The 20,263-nt window shown below is 39.7% G+C and overlaps 1 protein-coding gene and 1 pseudogene across 4 annotated transcripts; both read left to right on the plus strand.

The window, feature by feature from the left end:
• Positions 1-377: 377 nt before the first annotated feature.
• Positions 378-15,090, plus strand: LOC141605581 (tRNA (cytosine(38)-C(5))-methyltransferase 2-like). Of its 4 annotated transcripts, XR_012526389.1 has the most exons (11): positions 378-529; positions 631-741; positions 2,118-2,211; positions 2,284-2,402; positions 2,485-2,607; positions 3,709-4,060; positions 4,179-4,273; positions 5,651-5,716; positions 5,814-5,878; positions 6,347-6,621; positions 6,726-6,960. XR_012526389.1 is itself a non-coding variant. In XM_074424417.1 (10 exons), the coding sequence occupies exons 1-10, from the start codon at positions 479-481 to the stop codon at positions 15,088-15,090; spliced, it is 1,164 nt and encodes a 387-aa protein (XP_074280518.1). In that variant the 5' UTR covers positions 378-478. The 4 variants fall into 4 exon arrangements, 3 of the variants coding, with proteins under 3 accessions (XP_074280518.1, XP_074280517.1, XP_074280519.1); XM_074424417.1 differs by lacking the exons at positions 6,347-6,621; positions 6,726-6,960 and adding an exon at positions 15,003-15,090; XM_074424416.1 differs by having other exon boundaries at positions 6,347-6,961.
• Positions 7,952-11,013, plus strand: LOC141606932 (septin and tuftelin-interacting protein 1 homolog 1-like; annotated as a pseudogene).
• Positions 15,091-20,263: the final 5,173 nt, after the last annotated feature.

The following is a 20,263-nucleotide window of genomic DNA, read 5'->3' on the forward strand; positions in this document are numbered from 1 at the left end:
GGGTAGGTTCGCTGGAGGGATGACCGTCGGTGGTGAAGGGAAAGGGTGGATTAAATCAATTGATTTTGGGGATGGAAAAAATGATAAGGGTAAAATTGTAAAAAAAAAAAACGTATGTGAAAAAATAAAATTTATACGTGAAAAAGCACATCCCTTTATAAAAAATTTATAAAAGGGAGTTTTTTTTTTAGAAAAATGATATATAAAAGTGAGTAATTATTAATTTATCCTAACGTTTCTTCTTTTTAAAAAACACTTGATATAAGTATGATAAAAATTAAATAATTAATATTAAATATAATTTAATTTTAAAATTTCTGTTATCCTACTTAAATTTTTTTAAAATTAAAATAAAAAGTGTGAAATGTGAATAATGAATTCTTCTTTGAACTGTAATCCGACCCACAAATTGGAGTAGAGCGCTGGTTCCAAAACAAGTTGGAGAAACAGAAAGGTGAAGGAATTGGGAAGTTAGGCAATGGAGGAACCCTTGAAAGTCCTGGAATTCTACAGTGGTGTTGGCGGCATGGTATTGGTCTCATCTCTCTCTCTCTTTTTCTCCTTCTCTCTTTATGTCTCTTCTTTAATTCACAATTCTTACATTTTAATTATTTTTGTGGGTTAAAACAGAGATACTCACTACTAATTTCTGGTGTTAATGCAACTGTGGTGGAAGCTTTCGAGATTAATGATGTTGCTAATCATGTTTATCAACATAATTTTGGACACCGCCCTTTTCAGGTACCTTTTTGTTTAATCAATCATGTCAAATTCCAAGTTTTAGGGTTTATATTTGTTTCATTTCATATCGTTTATATTGATATGTGGGTTACTGAAGTATATAATGGCATTCAGTGGCGGAGCCCTTAGGGGGTGAAAAATTCCAGGTGGGGCGAAAAAGTAATGGTATCGAAAAAAATTCAGAACTTTTAACTAAAACTTGCGGGTTTTTCATTTTCCAGCGGGGGCGCAGTCCCCCCTAAATCTGTACTGATGGCATTGTTGTTAGTCACTCTAATTCAACTTACATAAGAAGATGGACTGCTCTAATCTCTATAGTGCCTTTCACGAATCGGGATAAAGAGAATTGTTGTAAAATGAGCCATCATACGGACTCTTTACTCTCAAAGAGGTAAAACAAAGAAAATCGTATCACTTTGTAAGGTGGATGTAGCTATTACCACACTAATCATTGGCTCAAATGCTTCATGAGGGACTGCTAGTAAATCAAAGCTGGAATTCTCTTGTTCAACTGGTGAGCTGGAGACCTGTAGTTTGTTTTCATTCATTGCGACTTTAGTGTGTATGTTTGGTAAAATGGAAGATGAAGGCGGCGTTAATCTTTCACTAACGTACTGGATGCTGATGGCTGCTATTTTTATATACATATCTAACACTTTTGAGTTTACATTTAGCTGTGTGCATTGGTAGTTGCCACACAGGGATAAACCAGGATTACGCCGCCTCCCCCATCCGTTACATTATGTTTAAAATTTGAAAATCAATTTAGTTACTATTTATTTATAATAATAATAATAATGTTGAAAAGTAAATTATGTAATACATTAAAAGATTTCATATAAGGGGTCCATTATGTAGGCTCTTTAAACCCCTCAGAAACTTTGAAGTGTCATTCACTGTGATGGTTATGTTGCGAACATGTGCAACATTTTGTCTTCCGGGTGACAAGCAATCATCTCACCCGGGTTATTTCATATATGAATGCAAACTTGATGTTCATATCTCAGCTGATCCAATGCTGAAAGTACAATATTTACTAAGCCCCCCCCCCCCCCCCTCCTCAGAAACTTTGAAGTGTCATTCACTGTGATGGTTATGTTGCGAACATGTGCAACATTTTGTCTTCCGGGTGACAAGCAATCATCTCACCCGGGTTATTTCATATATGAATGCAAACTTGATGTTCATATCTCAGCTGATCCAATGCTGAAAGTACAATATTTACTAAGCCCCTCCCCCCCCCATTATGTGCTTCTCTTCATAATTCATATGTTCTCAAATTTATTTTTTTTCCATTCTGGTTCTATTTCCTTAATTGCAATTTTGGGACGCTGGATATCCGTGGTAGTGAAATGCTAGTCTACTCGATTGTGCAGGGTAACATTCAGAGCTTGACTGTTACTGATCTGGATAAATATCAAGCACATGTTTGGCTTCTTTCTCCTCCATGCCAACCGTATACAAGGCAAGGTAGATTTTTGAGTAATCTGATGCATTGGCTTTCTTTGTTTTGATGGCTATTTTCTCACACTCAATGTGTAGGCCTCCAAAAGGACTCAAGTGACGCTCGGACATTTTCCTTCCTTAACATTCTTGAGCTTATACCCCAGCTTTCCCATCCTCCACTCATGCTTTTTGTAGAAAACGTTGTTGGGTTTGAGGTAAGTCTAAACTTTTGAATGTAAACATCGACACCTTTTGAAGTTTGTCTCTTATTAAGAGTTGTAAATCTTTTGTTTTCAGATATCTGATACTCATAGCAAGATGATTGAGGTGTTGAATGAAACTAATTACGTTACTCAGGAGTTCATTTTGAGCCCATTACAGTTTGAGGTCCCATACTCGAGACCGCGGTACTTTTGCTTGGTAATTTTCTGTCCATGACCCACTCCCGTGCCTGTCTTTTTATTTATGATTTAAATAGACATGTTGAGACGCACCCTCCAAACACACACACACACACACACACACACACACACACACACACACACACACACACACACACACACACACACACACACACACTCACTGACTTCATTCCTTTAACACTCTCTCACTCATGTACGTAACTTTAAAACTTGGAGGACAGGATGATAAGTAAATAACCATAATAAACTGCTGTCCACGTGGTTCAGCCACTACATCTTTTGTTAAAAATAAATTCACTGTCTTGCATATAAGCTTGAATACGCAATTAGATGTAGGAAAAAATCCATCCCATGTCATTTGGTTCAACTGTTTTCCTAGTTTCTTGAACATGGAAGATGAAATGATTTTGTAGTAGAGTGATGTCACTTTGAACATGATTGATATGTAATGAAGGTGTGTAGGTGCGTAGCTGAGAGATTTGATTGATTTTGGTATGCTTAACTCTTTGTTGTTTTGTCCTCCCCTCAGTATAAAAGAAGCAATTGTCTTTATGCATCTTAAGCAGGCGTAGTATCTATCCTAATAATGTAGGAGAAAGGGAAAATCTCATTAGTGTTCTGTAATGTAAGATAATGCTGGCATGCTGGAATTATTTACTGAACCTTCTGGCTATGCTTGGGGGCTTGTACAGCTTATTACTATATATATATCTACTATCCTATTAAGATAGACGAACCTTGTTGACATGAATCTTCATGGCGGTCTTTACAACTCCCTCTATTTTTCTATTATATGATGGCTTTTGTTTTTCAAGCAGTGGTTTAAATATCAATCAATTTAACCCAAAAAATGGCATTTTTAAGAAAAATGTGAAACTTATACCAGTAGATTTCCAACGGAAAAAGATTTTAGTAGAGTATATATTATGCGATTTATTCTTATATTTTGAGGAATATTGAAGAGTTAAGTGTCTTGAAACGCGATAAAGACATAGTATATCAAAAGGTGGAGGATGTAGTAAAATATTTTGTCTTACCTTTTAAGTTTGATTTAAGGGCTGTATTCTTAGCTGTCTTTTGGGTTGCATGTCAACTGCAGGCAAAGAGAAAACCTTTACGTTTCAAATATCCGAAATTTAACAATCAGCTACTTTACACCCCAAGCCCATTGTTGGATCATGATGACGACTTTCCGAACAATTCACCAGAACCTTCGGCATTGGATTGGGATAGCACGATCATGTCTTGTGAGCCGGTTCAGAAGTTTCTTGAATTTGAGTGTCACATCGAGGAGAAAGAAATAGAGTCTCACTGTCTGAATGAGGCAGAACATTCTCATTCTTTATCTGATTTTGTACAAAGAGGGGTTCCAAAAGTTGGGTCTGATGGCTGCTCTGTGGATCAGTATCTTGTTCCCTTAAGCTTGATAGACAGATGGGGAAGTGCAATGGGTATCCTTTTTTTTTTTTATGGTTGTCAGCCGTAGTAGATGACAATTTTGCGCAGGAAAGGAAAAAATAAACAAAAACAAAACTTGTCCGTCATGTTGTTTTGCTTGCATCATTAAAGATATTGTTTATGCGGATTCGAAGCGATGTTGTTGTTTTACAAAGAGTTATTATCGATATGTCAAGGGTACTGGCTCCCTTTTGGCTACAATACAAGTAAGTTTTCTAACACTCTATTTGGTTTGTTGTCTACATGTTTTGAAATATGGCTCTTATATTCTTAATTCATGTCATACCCAACAAATAGGGATGTCATTGGGGCGGGGCGGTGGTGGATATAGGCTCCCCCGTACCCGTACCCACCAAGAAAAACTCGTACTCATCCCCGCCCCACCACCCGTGGCGGGTACAAATTTCAAAAACCATCCCCGCCCCAACGGGTAAAAATATAAAACCGTACCCGCCCCGCCTACCTATTAACCCGCTACATCATAATATTATTCGATAAATGTTTTCATAAATGTTGGTTTAATCACTATTAATTTCCAGTTTTTTGAACTTATCTTTATAATTTTAATTTTTCACCAAATAAATTAGTAAAAAACTTTATAAAGTAGCTATTATTATCATTATATCATAATTATAACTAAATAAGATTTATAAAATTATCATAATCCTACTAATTTTTTTAATGATTGGCCGGTAGGCGGGTATTAGGCGGGTAAGTGCGAAATCCATCCCCGCCCCATGACCCATGGCGGGTACAATTTTTGTACCCTCACCCGCCCCACCACCCGCCAAAGCTCTACCCATCCCCGTCCTAACTGGGGCGGGTGCGGGGCGGTACCCACTTATACCCGCCTCGCTGATATCCCTACCAACAAACTTTCTTCTTCTCGACAGTAATAGTATTTTTGTAGTAATTTTATCTGGTTAAAGCTAGCTTGATGCATGGTTCTGTTCTCTAATTTGAAAAGCTGAAGTACATTATTCCCCGTACAGTGACAGATTGTATTTCATAACAATTAGTTTAGTTAAACCCTTCTGATATTTAGCAGATGGTTTTTACATTATTCCCCGTACATGTGAATTTTTAGTATTTGATGTTATTTGACATATTTAGTGTTTTTACTAGTTTTCTTGCCTGTGCGTTGCACGGATATTAAAATAATGTGTGATAAATTTCACAATAATATGGAATATAGACATATAGTACATCGTTCATGTCTAAGTTTTTATGTATGCCGCATGACCAACAAATAATTCCCGTTAACATAATATTGACATAAGAATAAAAGAGTGTTTGATTAATAAAATACTTTTTTTTTTAGGAAAATAAAACCAATATGAAGTCTTGAACTATACTTTCGGAAACCTGCATAATTAACAACTTAATCTTTTTGATACACGTTTCCTTGTTTAACATTAACCTATAAATTCTGATTGGATCAAATATTAACACTGTTAGATCAATGTTCGTTAAGCTGGTAGGTTTCCATGGATTGTCAGTTATTCGTCATATATGACAAGAAGGCAACTGGGTGTCAGAGGTTGATTTATATCTCCTTACTAAGATTTTATTTTTATATGCAGCCAGAGTTGAAAGGTAAGGTATCTCCATTGGAAAAGCAGGGTCTCAGATATTTTACCCCGAGGGAGGTCTGTTCTCTTTCTCATTCTTACTCTACCCCTCTTTTTGGTTTCCTGTTCCTGGATTTTGTCGATTGACGAGTCAATTATTTCTACATTTTTGTAGGTGGCTAATCTGCACTCTTTCCCAAAGGAATTCGGCTTCCCTGATCATATAAGCATTAGACAGCGGTATGTTTTATGCAATATATGTTTTTTTTTTTTTTTTTTTTTTATGATACTCCGTGCTAAATTAATCCTTAAAAAGAATAAATTAATCCTTAAAACTCAAGGTATAAGAATTGAATCCGTACTCGAAGCTTCTCTTAGCAACGACACAAGGGAAGGCTTACATAATGAGAGTAGAGGAAAAGACGATGTATGATGCGTTTGATATGCTTTCTGACGAATCAAGTCTTCTCTCTCAAACATCTGTGTTACACTTTAACTTTGAACACACTTATAGGTAAAATTTCTTGTGTAAAGACATGCCCCCACCCCTGTATCCCCAGTTCAGAAGTGGGTCCCCATTTGTCAAAAGTTGAGTAATGCCGAATCCTACACTTGCATGTCTCTGTATCCTACACTTTCGAGTCATTGAAGGAGTGCTGTATTTGTTTTATAAACCTGAATAACAAGTGTGCTATTAACTCCCTACAGTTATGCGTTGCTTGGGAACAGTTTAAGCATAGCAGTGGTCGCGCCCTTGATCAAGTACCTGGTCTCGGAGCCTGAACCACACCCATCATCTGGACTATCCATGCCCCTATGAAAGTCGTGGATTTCTGTATTCATTCTAAGATCACACCAGCAGTAGAGATTCCCATAATTGTATGCCAACCCTTTTGTGCTGGTTTATCTTGTAATCCCGATTCCGTTGCCTTGATGGTTATGCAATCTTGGGATAAGAATGCTGCTAGTGGTAAACACATGGGGTGAGTTTTGTGCCTCAATCACAGCTTTGTTATGCATTTTACAACATTGTCGTGTGTCGTGGCTATGGTGTTTTCACCTGGGTTGCTGCGATTTGGTGGTGCAGATGATGGAGAGGCGTGGTAAATGGCTGACTTGGTTCCGATTCCGAGTTCGCAAGATGGAGATGGTGGTGTTGACGAATGGCGAAGAAGATATGAATTTAGACCAGGGTAAAACGGTCGTTAAAAAAAAAAGATTTTTCAGCTGTAAGTGCAAAACGGTGCAATTTTTGACCTGAGAACATTTGAGGGGAGTAATTTATTAAAAAATTTATAAAAGGGAGTTTTTTTTAAAAGAAACGGTATATAAAAGGGAGTAATTATTAATTTACTCTTTCAAAAATGAATATTCTTCGGAGAATAATGCTCGTTTGATCTTGCCTTATATAGGAGTAATAATACACTCGTACTCGTATCCTACCTTTTTTTTAAGCAGCATCTTACTTTCTATTTTTCTCGTTGAAAACTACCAAATACTACCATTTTCTGGCTAATGTTTGTCAATTTTCCGGCCTTGACTTCATTAACACGTGTGAGGTCTTTTATCTCCAAACTCATGTCGCTTAGCACCACCTAACCTAACTCACCAACCTCACGACACCCATCACTACCAGGCCACCCAACTCCGCATCCATAACAACTGCACCAACCTCACCACACTCACCCACCACCAAACCACCCGCATACAACCAACAATCACCAATGAACCATTCTAATCACACCTAGCCATCATCATAGTCACTATCGAACCATAGATCTAAAGGTGAAAACGAACGCGTATATATTGGGTTGGACGTTTGTGGGTCGCTCAATGTTATTAGACATATGGATAGGCTAATGAAGGTCATGGTGGTCTTTACTTGGTTTAGTGATGGACTTGAGCGGGCTGGTGATGGTGGAGGGGTGAAGGTGAAAGGCGACATGACAGGTGGTGCAAAGGAGACGATGGAGAATGCACGATGGAGGTGCTATAGCGGAGGTGGTTAATGGTGTTGAAGGTGGTGGTTATTGAACTATCAATGCGATGGTGGTGCGTGAGATGAGAGAGACTGAGAAACACATGAAATTGATGGATGAGAAAAAGGAGAAAACATATCACACGTATAAACGAAGTCAAGGTCGGAAAGCTGACCAAAATTGGCCGGATAATGATGTTTTGATAATTTCGACAAGAAAAATAAAAAGTAAAATAATACTCGTACTTGAAAAATAAATAAATAAGGAAATAATTTAAAAATATTTAAATGAAATCCTCTTCCCCAAACAGGCCATAAGGGCGTGGTCTGCCCAAACACATTCTAATACTTTACGACCAAATTAGCGAATTCATAAGAGCTAAAAAATTCAATTTACCTTTTCTTTTTTTAATCCCCAATTCTTCTTTAGTCGTATCAAATTCCCAATTAAACTGTCTACTAAAACCCTAATTAGTTTCCATCACTCGAAATCATTTTCATCGATCAATTATTTCAACAAATCAACGCCGACTGTGATATCTGTATTGTCGTGATTGAAATACTAACGCGGAGGACAATTAACCCTAATAATTGATCATTCTCATCGATTCAATTATTTACGTCGGTTTGGAGCTTTTGTTTCTGAAGTTGGAGCTCAAAATTCGTCAATTTGTCCAATTCATCGGCATACCTGAGGCGCCGAAAACCCTAATTTTCTGGTGACGTATCTTTACTCTCTTTAATTCGTGATTTTCGTCGTATTTTTTCCCTGCTTTAGAATTTAGAATATGGATGAGTATCAGGAGATGGAAAAGTTTGGGTTAGATAAGGATTTTGAAGGAGGGCAGTTTATAGGAGGTGAATTTTATTACTAAAAGCGAAAAGATAAAGCGGTTCAATCTAGAGATGATGTTCTCTATGGTGTTTTTGCATCTGGTAGTTCTGATTCAGATGATTATGATGATGATGGCAAAAGGAAGAAGAGAAAGAAGGGTGGTTTGGTTAGAAAGGCGGATTATTCGAAACTTGTTAATTTCATTTCTATTGGTGCTGTTGCGCCTACTGAGGAGGCGGAAAAAGAGGAAAAGAATGAGGGTGTTGGGCTGGGTTTTACTCCTAATGGTTTGGGTTTGCTCCTAGTGGTTCGGGTGCTGGAGTGGGGTCTGGTGGGTTAGGGTTTGGGGGCAAGGGGTTAGGGATGGAGGAGGGGGAGGAGAGGGTTGAGGATGAGGAGGCGTTTTTGCCTACGGCTTTTGGGAAGAAGATTAAGGAAGCTGCGGAGAAAAGGAGGGAGAAGGCGAAGATAAGCGAGGGTAGTGCAAGTGGGAAGTCCAAATTAGGAGAGGCGAGGAGAGGGGTTGAACCGTCGGGGGATTTGAGGCGCATACAAAAGTTATTGGGTGGAAGTTTCTTAAGGAAATGGGGTATAAGGGTGGTGGATTAGGAAGGAATGCACAAGGTATTGTTGCCCCAATTGAGGCAAAGTTAAGGCCGAAGAATATGGGGATGGGGTTTAACGACTACGAGGAGAGCAAGAGCGTGCCGAAAGTGGTTGATATATCTCAACAGATTGAAGCAAAGGCAAAGTCAGTTTCGATTAAGAAGCCGGAAAATCTTTGGAAGAAGCAAGCTCGTACGCGTAATAAGGAGAGGGAAATATAATTACCCCAGGTCAGTTCTTGGCTATGAAGGCGGGTAGAAGGACCACCATTGGTGCTTCAAAAGGTAGTTGATATGAGAGGTCCCCGAGTGTTCGAGTTTTGACGAATCTAGAAAACCCGAATGCCGAGGAGAAGGCTAGGGACAAAGGATGTACCCATGCCTCGAGCCGCAAGACAACATCGATTGCTAGTGGACTTAATAGAGCTTTATATACAAAAGTTAGACAAGGATTTGAGTAATCGGAAGGAGTCCGTAGTCGTGCTTCGAGGGAGAAAGAAATGCTCCAAAAGAAGGCAACACAGAAAAGAAGCGGATCGATAACATGGAAGAAATTTTGAAGATTTTGGATACTCTTTGTTGAGGAGGAGCATATTTCGGAAGATTAACTTTGGAAATTCTTGCAAAGTTTGTGGCGAATCAGAGGATGTATGTCCAGGAGTACAAGATATGTAACTTGTCTAGTATCGCATGTTCATATGCACTTCCTTTGTTGATTCGAGTGTTCCAAGGATGGGATCCTCTCCAAAACCCATCATATGGAGTTGATGCAATAACATTGTGGAAGAGCTTGTTACAAGAAGATGAACAAAGATGAGATATTTGAGGATGCAAATTTGCCCTTATTCTCGGTTGGTCAATGAGGTTGTGTTTCTAATCGAATTGCTTTGGTATAAACACATGGCAAGCTAGAGATCCGGAACCTATGCTTCGATTCCTCGAGTTATGTGAAAAGTTGCTACCATCGCCGCTTCTTGATCTCTACTTGATATGATTGTGATGCCAAAGTTATCCGAAGTCAGAAAATCCTGGGAACCTCTTCTGAAACGATTCCAATTCATGTTTGATTTATCCTTGGCTTCCGCTACTTGGACAAAATTGGAAAGTCTCTATCGGCCATCTCAGTGTGACATTAGGAAATGCCCTCCAACATTGGCACCCCGGTGATACGTCCGCCTACACCATTCTATCACCCTGGAAGACAGATTTGATGCCGCCAGGGGGGAACAACTTATTGTCGTCCATTCTTCCTAAATTGATAATCATTATGAAGGAATTCCAGGTTAATCCTGCGAATCGAAGCTTTATCGCTTTATCTTTGTCATGGCATGGGCTTCTACTGTGCCCATTCATCACATGGTCGACTTGTTGGAGATTCACTTCTTCAAAAAATGGCATCAAGTTCTATATCATTGGCTATGTTCGAGTCCGAACTTTGAGGAGGTTATGCAATGGTATCTTGGATGGAAAGAGCTTATCCCATCTGAACTTTTGGCTAATGAGCGTGTCCGTCACCAACTCAATGTTGGCCTTGATATGATGAACCGTCTTTGTGGAAGGCTTGGAGGTGGTGCGGCTGGCGTGAAAGAAAACATAAGCTTCCTAAGGGCCCGTGAGCGAGAGACAATTTGAGGCTCGGATAAAGCCTTGCTTGCTCAACAAATGAGCTGCTGCTGCAGATGGTGTGCCTGAAACGAGCTTGAAGGAAGTTATAGAGGCTTATGCGCAGGAGCATGGGTTGTTGTTTACACCCAAACCTGGAAGATTACACAATCATCATCAAGTATACAGCTTTGGAAGCGTGAGTGTAGTCGTGGACTCTTTAAATCAGAAGGTCTTAGCACAAGTCCAGGGACAATGGTCTTTGGTATCTCTTGAGTAGCTTGTACGATGCGAGAACATTCCTGGACCTGCAAACGCGAAACTTGTTGGTAGGCCGAGACTCCGTTATCCGTAACATTTTTTCTGTTTAATTGGTCTATGGTTTGAGAGTTTAGAATCATCATGTTGAACAAAGAAACTGAATTATTTATAAACTTTTCCAAACTTACACATTTGTTGATCCTCTTTATTATCTTGTTACTCATTCAAGAGAAAGGTTTAGAACATAAAACTATTGTTCATCGTTATTTTTTTTAGAAATGTCATTTCGAACATTGATTGCTGTGACAGGCCAGACACTCGAGGGGTTTGTAATTTAAAAGTAGAGGTGATTATCCTTATCAGGACCCTTTTTATATTCCCACTCTCTCTTCTCTGTTACTGTATCGCTATCGTCGTCTCTGATTATCCACCTTCCCCTCTTACCGGGTTTTATATTATTCAGTGTCTTCCTCTCTTATCATTTTACGTTGCAATGATTTTAATACTTCTTGGCGTTATTTTGCATTTTTCATGACACACGTAGGTATTCAGATTGATATTTTGTGTGGGAGTATTTGAGCCTTCTTGACTGATTTGCGAGATAATGAGCGATTATGCACCCTCTAGGATTTCTGTGTTTCTTGGTTGTCTAATTGTGTGGACTTATGTGTATTGGCTTTACAGTTGGTTTCTGTTTGTATATCTTTCACTTATTTTAATGACTTTGTTGCATCTTAGTCTTTGTGATGTTCATGAAGCGATGAAACAATTGTCTTTCCTATGCAGTTGGGGTTTGCTACATATTGCATATCTTAGTGTGGAAGCGTATATGCAAATTGATGCAATTCTTTCTGTTTGTAGTTATCTTTGTCGATGTTGTTTAATGATCATATGCGTCTTGTTTCTTTGTTGTGTTGACAAGGTAAATCAGGGTAGTAGACTTTTCAAATAGTCGTCAATATGCAGCTAGATCATGACCATCGCGTTACGTAGTTCTCAGTGCATTTCAGTGATTATCTTTCCCCTTTAATTCATGTGTCGGAAACGAGTCAGCAAATGACCTTTCTTACTCTGGACTTGCTGTTTGCTTGCTCAATTAGTCTTGCTATAGACAGGTATATCCTTCTATTGCTATAGACGGGTCAAATACAATGAAAGTGGTGACTTTTTTTGCCCCCACCGCTCCACTTGTTGTTTGTCCTATTAGGAAAGTGGTATTGTATTTGGCCCGTCTTTCATTATAGACGGATAGTGTCCGTCTATAATGAGAATTTGTGTTGCTAGAGTATGCCTACTTTAGTATAGAACTGTGTTTGGCGATTCTGTGATAAATTCATATGCGGGTCATTTTTACGTTTTATATAAATATAAATTTTTTTTTTTTTTTTTTTTTTTTTTTTGGCAACGGTAAAGAAAGAGTTTTACATTATAGTGGTACGGCTCACTAAACCATACCTATAAACTACAACATAAAACACCATAGAACTACTAATAACATAAACTAAAGCATAGTAACAATTGCATCGGTAAACGTCGTGTTGATGGCGTACGACGGTAGTCGGGACACGCTCTTCAAATTCAAAAATCACCCCAATCTCAAATGGATGATCAACGCTAGCCAAAGGAAGACACCCATCTTTGTTTGTCTTGATTGATGTAGCTTCGAGAAAATACCCGCAACAAAACCCAAAAGAGGGTCTCGAGATTCATCTCCTTGGCTGTGAAAATCTTCCTCGGAAATCCAACGAGTCACCACAAACTCAATTTTACTCGTCTTAATAAAGACAGCTTCAGAGAAATACCTACTACAAGACACAAGAAAGCGTCTCGGAGATTCATCTCCTTGGCTGTGATACACCTTATCTGGACACCAACGAGCCCCTTGACCCAACGAGAGAAAACAAAGTGCACTTACGCCCCAAGGACGTAGAAAGAAAAGGCGGAAAACAAACCACAAAAATCTGTCTCCAGAGGAGAATAAACTCCTACACTTTGTAACACAAACCCCGCTGACCAGGACCCCAAAGTCAAGAATAGCGAGTAAATAGTTGGGAACTAAAGGAGGAAACCACTTAAAATTCCCCCTAACCAAAACCATCTCTACAGACCGCAGAGAGTTAGGCTCAACACTGACCCGATGCAAAGTACCAGTCGTCCTAATTAACCCGTGGATAAGAGGACAGGACACCCCAAACCACCAGGAGTTTATTAAAGGAAAAAACAGAGAACCCACAAACAGCGAGGTTATTATTCTTATAAACAGGATAAGACTAAAGCAACGACCCACCGTCATAAAGAAAAAGACTGGAACCACCACAACCAACCCCACCACCACCATCATCCAGCCCAACCAATCCCAAACCCAAACGACTCGAGAGCACTGAAAAACACCGACACCAAGACACCCACGGCCAAAACGACCCGGACAATGCCCACATCCGGGTCCGCCACCACACGCAGGAAGCCGCCCAAACACAAAGCCCACCCAACCCCATCAACAGAAGACCAACAACAACATAAAAAACCACGACCACCCCGATGACCAGACCGACACAAAAACGGTAAGACCAGCCAAGACCAACACAAACAAAGAAGACCCAACAACCGACACAGACAGACCCAAGACCCATGCATGCCGTCCAAAGAACCAACAGGTGGGGGAAGGGGGCGAGGGGAAGGGGAACACCGTATGACCCCATGCACACCATACAAAAGACCAGGACTCTAAAACCACATAACAAGGATGACACTTACCGGAGAGGAGGGGGAAGGGGGCGAGGGGAAGGGGATCACCTCTCCGGCACCACCCTGAGACGCACAAGGCAGGACCACCATCAGGGAAGAGTCTGGAAAGATCGGGGGGCCAAAAGACTAGAACGGAAGAGGGGGGAAGACAAAGGTGGCCGGCGACAGAGCAACACGGGGCAGACCGATGGAGAAACGCATCCCGATCAAGCGACAAGGCCAAAAGGGGAATCGGGGAAGGTATTAGACAAGGTGCAGACGAATCGAATCACCGGAGATGGGCCCAAGAGAAGCCACATCTCCGGCGACAGGTTTGGGAGAAAAAGTGGGGAGGACGATGGGAGTAGGGCGGCGGCAGTGGAACAAAAAGTTAGGGTTTTTTTGGGGGTTTTTTGTAGTGAGAGGTGAGAGCCTTTTTTTAGAGAGAGTGAAGTGATAACTTTTGATTTATAAATATAAATTTGGATATTGTGATAGTGGTTGAGTTTACCTTGGCGTTGCTGTTGGATTTCAGGCTCAATTGCCAAAGTTGGTACACATTTTTTGGTTCATTGCCTGTATTTGGAGGCTGTTATGTTGTTTCTGAGAATTGTTATGCCCAAGAAATGTGAAGTATTGCATACTTTCTCCATACTCTTTGACAAACACCGTGCCTCGCTTCCACAAGAAACATGCCTTCATCTCTGCCCGTTAAAACTAAGACCATATAATTTGAGGGTGGGGGGAGGGAGTGTGTTGTTGCATGTCAGTGATAAAAAAAACGAGCTGTGTTATATTTTGTGATAATGGATTTAGGCTTCTATCATTAAACTTGTTTGACTTTAATACTCATTAAGGGAGCTCTGAAAGACTTTAATCTTAAAGGGTACGGTAATAAAACAGTGATAATAGAGTACTTTTCTGTTTCAAAAGAAAAGAGTACTTGAAGAGTTTGGATTACAGGCTTGGGTTTGGGATTGTACCAGATACAACAATAGGTTGAAGCTATGTTATTTTCATTTTTTGATTCTTCACTTCTAGGGCCGGGTCGTACATGTTTCTGACACTGCTCCTAGAGTCCTAGATATGTAATTATTAACACTCTTACCAAGCAGTTGGATTACGTACCAGTGTCTAATACCCGCACCCTAATGTTGGTGACCCCAGGAGTCACTTGGACCTGTCATTCCAAGGTTCTGGAGGAATTATCTGGACTTGCCTACTTTCTGAATGCTGGATGTTGTTTGCTTCTTATTGCTTAATATAGGATGCATGTTTTTGTCAAGTTTTGTTATGTTTGATGTCTTTCTTTTTGTTAACAAATTGTAAGATATTTTTCTTAAATTTCAAGCTGTGAAGGGAAGATGGCCAAAAAAGGAACACGCACTTGTTTTCTTTGACGTTTCTATCTATGACAATCCTTTTGAAAGGATTGTTTATGATTTAGGTATCATCTATTCACCATTCTCTCTGATCATTTACTGGATTTTTTCAACTGCGTTATACTTTCCGGTCTCTTTTGTATATCTGGTTTATCTGTTAGAAACCTTATAGGTAATCATTAGTCAATATGTTTTTTGCAGCTATTTTCGGATGTTCCGAAGGCTGCTGCAAACTTGCGCAAATTGTACACAGGTAGTTGTAGACTTATAGTTATAGCCCTGCTGTTAGTCATTGGTTTGTAGAAATATTGGTTTAGCCTGTAGGTTTTGATTGTTGCTGTGATGGTCAGTTTTTAATATTTTATGCATTTAGCTAAGATGGTCAGTTCCAATGCCGATAGTCATTATTTATGGGCTAGTAGTGGACTAGTGGCTACTATTGGCACTGAGAGAACCGTCAATTGGCTAGTAGTAGCTGTGGAAGTCATTGTGTTCTGATCTTTTGAGTCTTGTTTCAAGCTTGGTCCTGGAAAACGCAACTGTTTTGAAGATTAAATGACGTGAACAAAATAAAATGATACTTGTAGATGCCCGGTATCTGCTGAGACTCCAACAAACACCCGATGATTATCGGACTACAACATGTTTTGGAATCGCAGCGTTTGATCGACAGTTTGTGTACAACTTTACGTCGGAAAACTTAAAACGATTTCGAAAATAAAACATTTCAAAACATTTCAAAAATACCTGGAGTGTTTAATGCACGGCGACGGGGTCACAATGACACTAACTAGAGTCAAAACCGACACCGGACCAAAAACCGACTCGAAAATTCAAATCCCGACTCCAACAACGAGTCAAACCGAATCAACCACAAAATATCTCAAAGCCTTCTATGCTAAGTTTTCCCGGATTCATGTTGGTCAAGTACCAAACATGTGACTACAAAACCTAGGATAGAACAAATCATGATTGCGTTTGTTGTGAAAGCGACAACACAGCTCGAAGACCCGCGACGTGGCTCGCGCCTCTTTGAGCAGCCCAGGTGGCCACGTCGCTCAAAACTCACACAACCACTCATTCTCCTATAAATACCCCTCAAATGCCACCCATTTGAGACTTACGCGAGTGTCTGCCCCCTCTTTTCTCCCTTAAAATTCTCGACTCGACTTCTAAAGTCACAATCCGACGTGTATTTACGACCTACCGATCGTAAACACGAGCCTTACACATTGTTTGGTACCGTCATCGTGCATTAAATCACTTGACCTACCACTTCGACCACTACACCATCACTAAACTTTTAAACACTCTTTTACTTACCAAAACGGTTTTAAACCGAGTTTTTTCCGATCAAACGAGTTGTTACACTTACGTCGGTCACTCGCCATAACCAAACATGTAAGTATGAGGGTGTAAAAATCCTATTTTATTATGTTTTCATTTGTTTCATGACTCTAACATGCTAAAACATGCATAACATGAACCAAAACATGGAATAAACGAGCCAAAACTGATTTTTGGTCTGAGGCAGAAGCCCCTTAGGTCGCCAACTGGCTCGCGCCTAAATGGGGTATTTATACCAGAAATCAACCGTGTTTGTTCTCGTCATTTCCCTTAATCCATTTTTCATATTTGTAATCGGTTTTTACCTTTTCAAGTATTTTCGAAACCTTTTTGTTTCATTTCACATGTTTTAACCATAAAGCATTTTTCACCCTTGGTTCCTCATACCATGACGGTTAAATCCGTGTTTCGGTGATAATATTTGGTTAATGACATTTAGAAGGTATTTTAAAGCCTTTTATTTCATTTCCTCACATTTTCAAGCAAACATGTTAGTCACCAACACAAAATCATCCTTGGTTCTACATACCATGCCGAATTTTAACCCGGGTACGATGACAAGTATTGACTAATTACATTCAAAATGGACTTAAAACAACTAGTCCATAATCATTTTTCAAAACTATTCATGTCAAGTTTGTCAAATCGAACCCGACACCGAATATTATCAAATAATGATGATTATTCGGTCTAATTCTTCAAATCAACAAATGCGGTCTAAACGACCCTTTCAAAATCAAACCGGGTTCAAATACCCATTTTCAACACGTTTTATAACGTTTTCTAAATAGTCAGAACACGGCATACAACCGTTGGCTAACCCGCGCCTCAAGCATGCCTTTTCTTTCTCATTTTCAATACCAGATGGATGCCTCTTACACCGCCGGCTGGCTCGCGCCTCTTATAGCCGTCTGGTACAGGGCCTGTTTCCTTACAGCATTAGTCTAGGACGATCCCGACTCCGGCTAACCCGGATATAGGACGGATCAGATGACTATTCATTTATTCAAAACCATATTTGCAAAATGCCTTACTAAGACAAATGGATCATGTTATGCACCCTAAACCTAATACGGTAAATGGATGTTTAATTTCCGTCTTGCATGCAAATCAACCATTAATCCAACTCGACATCTTATACTTGATACTTGGATTAAACTAACCGACTTAGAAAGCTCTCACATGTTAGGTTTAAATCATTGGATGCGCATTCATGCATTTAAACCGTTTTATCAACTTTTGCATTCAACCAACCAAGATCGATTAGTAGAGGCCGCTAAACGCGGGCGGGATTGGGTGTCTGATTAAAGGGCTTCCCAATACGTACCTTCACCTCTTACTCAGAAACTTTGGATAGTGGACGACCTTATCCAGGGTGTACGAGAGTCATTCTAGAGATAGGATGCTAAAGAGGGACGATTTCCTTATCTTTAGTACCTATGTCAAACGCTGCTTTGTGCTTCGATTTGACCGAGGTATAAAGTGGAATTCGAACGGGTTCCAGGCATCCCACAAATGCTTGGTGGCGACTCCAAACATCTCTAATCGTTTCGAGACCCTTACCGAGACGAAACCGACCGATCTAAAACGATCCGGTCGAAAGCATCTTTACGCCGCCGAGCGTGGCTTTCAAAAGACCGCTGCATGTCCACAGATTGGCCTGGCGTGCAGGTGGCCCGCGACCGCGGATTGGTAGGTGGCCCCAAATCCACAGACCGAGATGTGGCCCATGCCCAATACTGTACTTCTTAAAGCTATTGTAGTATCACAAGATTCACTTTCTCCAGAACTATACCATTCGGAAGAATTAAGTTTTAGCTGCCAAAAAAAAATTAAGATTTAATGTTATGCCAAGACCCCAGTAGTTAAAACTTAAAAAGTGTGTTTTACCCTTCGGGAGAATTAACATTTAATGTTTTTATTACGGTTGTTGCTCCTCATCTTGCCACTTGATGAAAGTTGAGACGGGTCACATAATGACAATATGGTTTGTTGCAGGATACACGACAAGGGAGCCAAAGTCGACTCGGGGAAATTGACCCTACCCATAAATGGCCCAATAATAACATTGTAACCTGCCTAGACCCATAATAGCCCAACCGAAGGAAATCATACCTCAAAAGCTGAAATAAACTATACATGACTTGAATGGTCTGTTCGCCAGGTCCAAGTGTCATGGTTCCTCATGAAGTCGTCCTATTAGTGCCATTGTTGAATCTGTAACCATTTTCCACTTGTCATGCGGCTGTCGTCGTCTAGTTATAACCAGTGTTTCACCATCAGGGTCCTGACTCCCGAGGGGCAAGGGTCCCCTCTGCCTTAAAAAAAATGCTACCAGGTCGCAGCGCTTGGTGAAGTTATTGTCGGACAGTTTGTCAAGGGAAGCCGAGTGCCAGGCATATGGGAGAAATTGCCGTGGTACATCAAAATGATTGGGTCGTGCACATTTTAGGCTACTTTACTGTTGGAGGCGACGTTGGGTACAAATTCAATTTGTTGAAAGAAAGGAACATATCTGTCACAATAAATCTCTCTTTTTTTTTTGATTAAAAAGACGGGTAAGACAAGCCATTTATAATATCTAGACATTTTCTTTTTGCACAAAATCTCATTATAGACGGTACATATCCGTCTATAACTAAAGACGGGCCAAATACAATAACACATTCCTAATAGGACAAGCAACAATTGGGGTGGTGGGGGCCAAAAATGTCACCACTTTCAAGTTATTTGACCCGTCTTTAGCTATATATCCGTCTATGGCAAGACTAGCTGTTCTTTTTGTCTTAAGACGGATATATCCATTCTAAGATTAAAAAGGGTCAAATATAACACAACTTGCATGGATAAGACAAGCTTAAGTCTTTTGCTAATATTTAGACATTTTCTTTTTGTCTTATATATGCAAATGGTACGGTATTTGGATACCTCCGTCTTAAATGAGGATTTGTGTATCTGTACATACCACTTGTCAAACATTGCTTAAAATTCCTGGTATTGCACATTTTAGGCTACTCTAACAAACATGAGTTCCCTTTTCCTAGGTTTTGATATTGAGAAACCATCCACTCATAATATGTTTGGAACGATCCATGCAAAGTAGGTCGAGCAACACCGTATACCTGATACGGGTTTAAAAACCGTATCGTATATACGGTGTTTAATAAAATTTGTTTGATACAGAGCCAACCCGGTTTTTAAAATCACAAATTTGATATGCAACAGTATTATTAGTATTATCAAAGAATAGCTCAAGTCATGTGTTTCACACTCGCATTGCTAAATGGGAAACAGTATGACCAATTTAGTAACATGGGTTTTAAAAAAAATGTGGGATACAACAAACTGCTTTTCACATATCACACAAGTGACCGAATAGTTGTCACATATAATCTACTTCAACTTATGTAATTCCAAAATAATTGGTCTATTGAAGGGGAAACAATAACTGCGTAACTTTGAAGACGTTGTTGGGAGGGAGGGGGGAGGAACTGAACTGATGAACTACATCTTGTGATGACTTATCTCACTAGGAGATTAATTTTCTGATAAAAGGCAGAATTCTTCTGAATGCTGGATGTTGGGACTTCATAAGAGCTTGTTACAACTTGTCAGCAGAAGGCCAGGTGGTCAGTTTCAAAGCAAAATTGTAGACAGTGTCATCATAGTACCGGTGTTGAGCCCTCCCAACAACATTTGGGTATCTTTAGCCTATAAATAGACACACAGGTATGAACAACATACCTAGGGAAGCACGCCATAAGAGTTGATAAATAAGAGCATGACTTTCTGCATTAGATCATATGTTCAAAATATGTCAATTAGTCTCTTGGAGACGGTCTCACATATATAATGAGTAATGAGAAACCGACGTATTTGACAAAAAAAGCA

This window comes from Silene latifolia, chromosome 10 (assembly GCF_048544455.1).
Source record: "Silene latifolia isolate original U9 population chromosome 10, ASM4854445v1, whole genome shotgun sequence".
Taxonomy (NCBI): Eukaryota; Viridiplantae; Streptophyta; class Magnoliopsida; order Caryophyllales; family Caryophyllaceae; genus Silene; species Silene latifolia.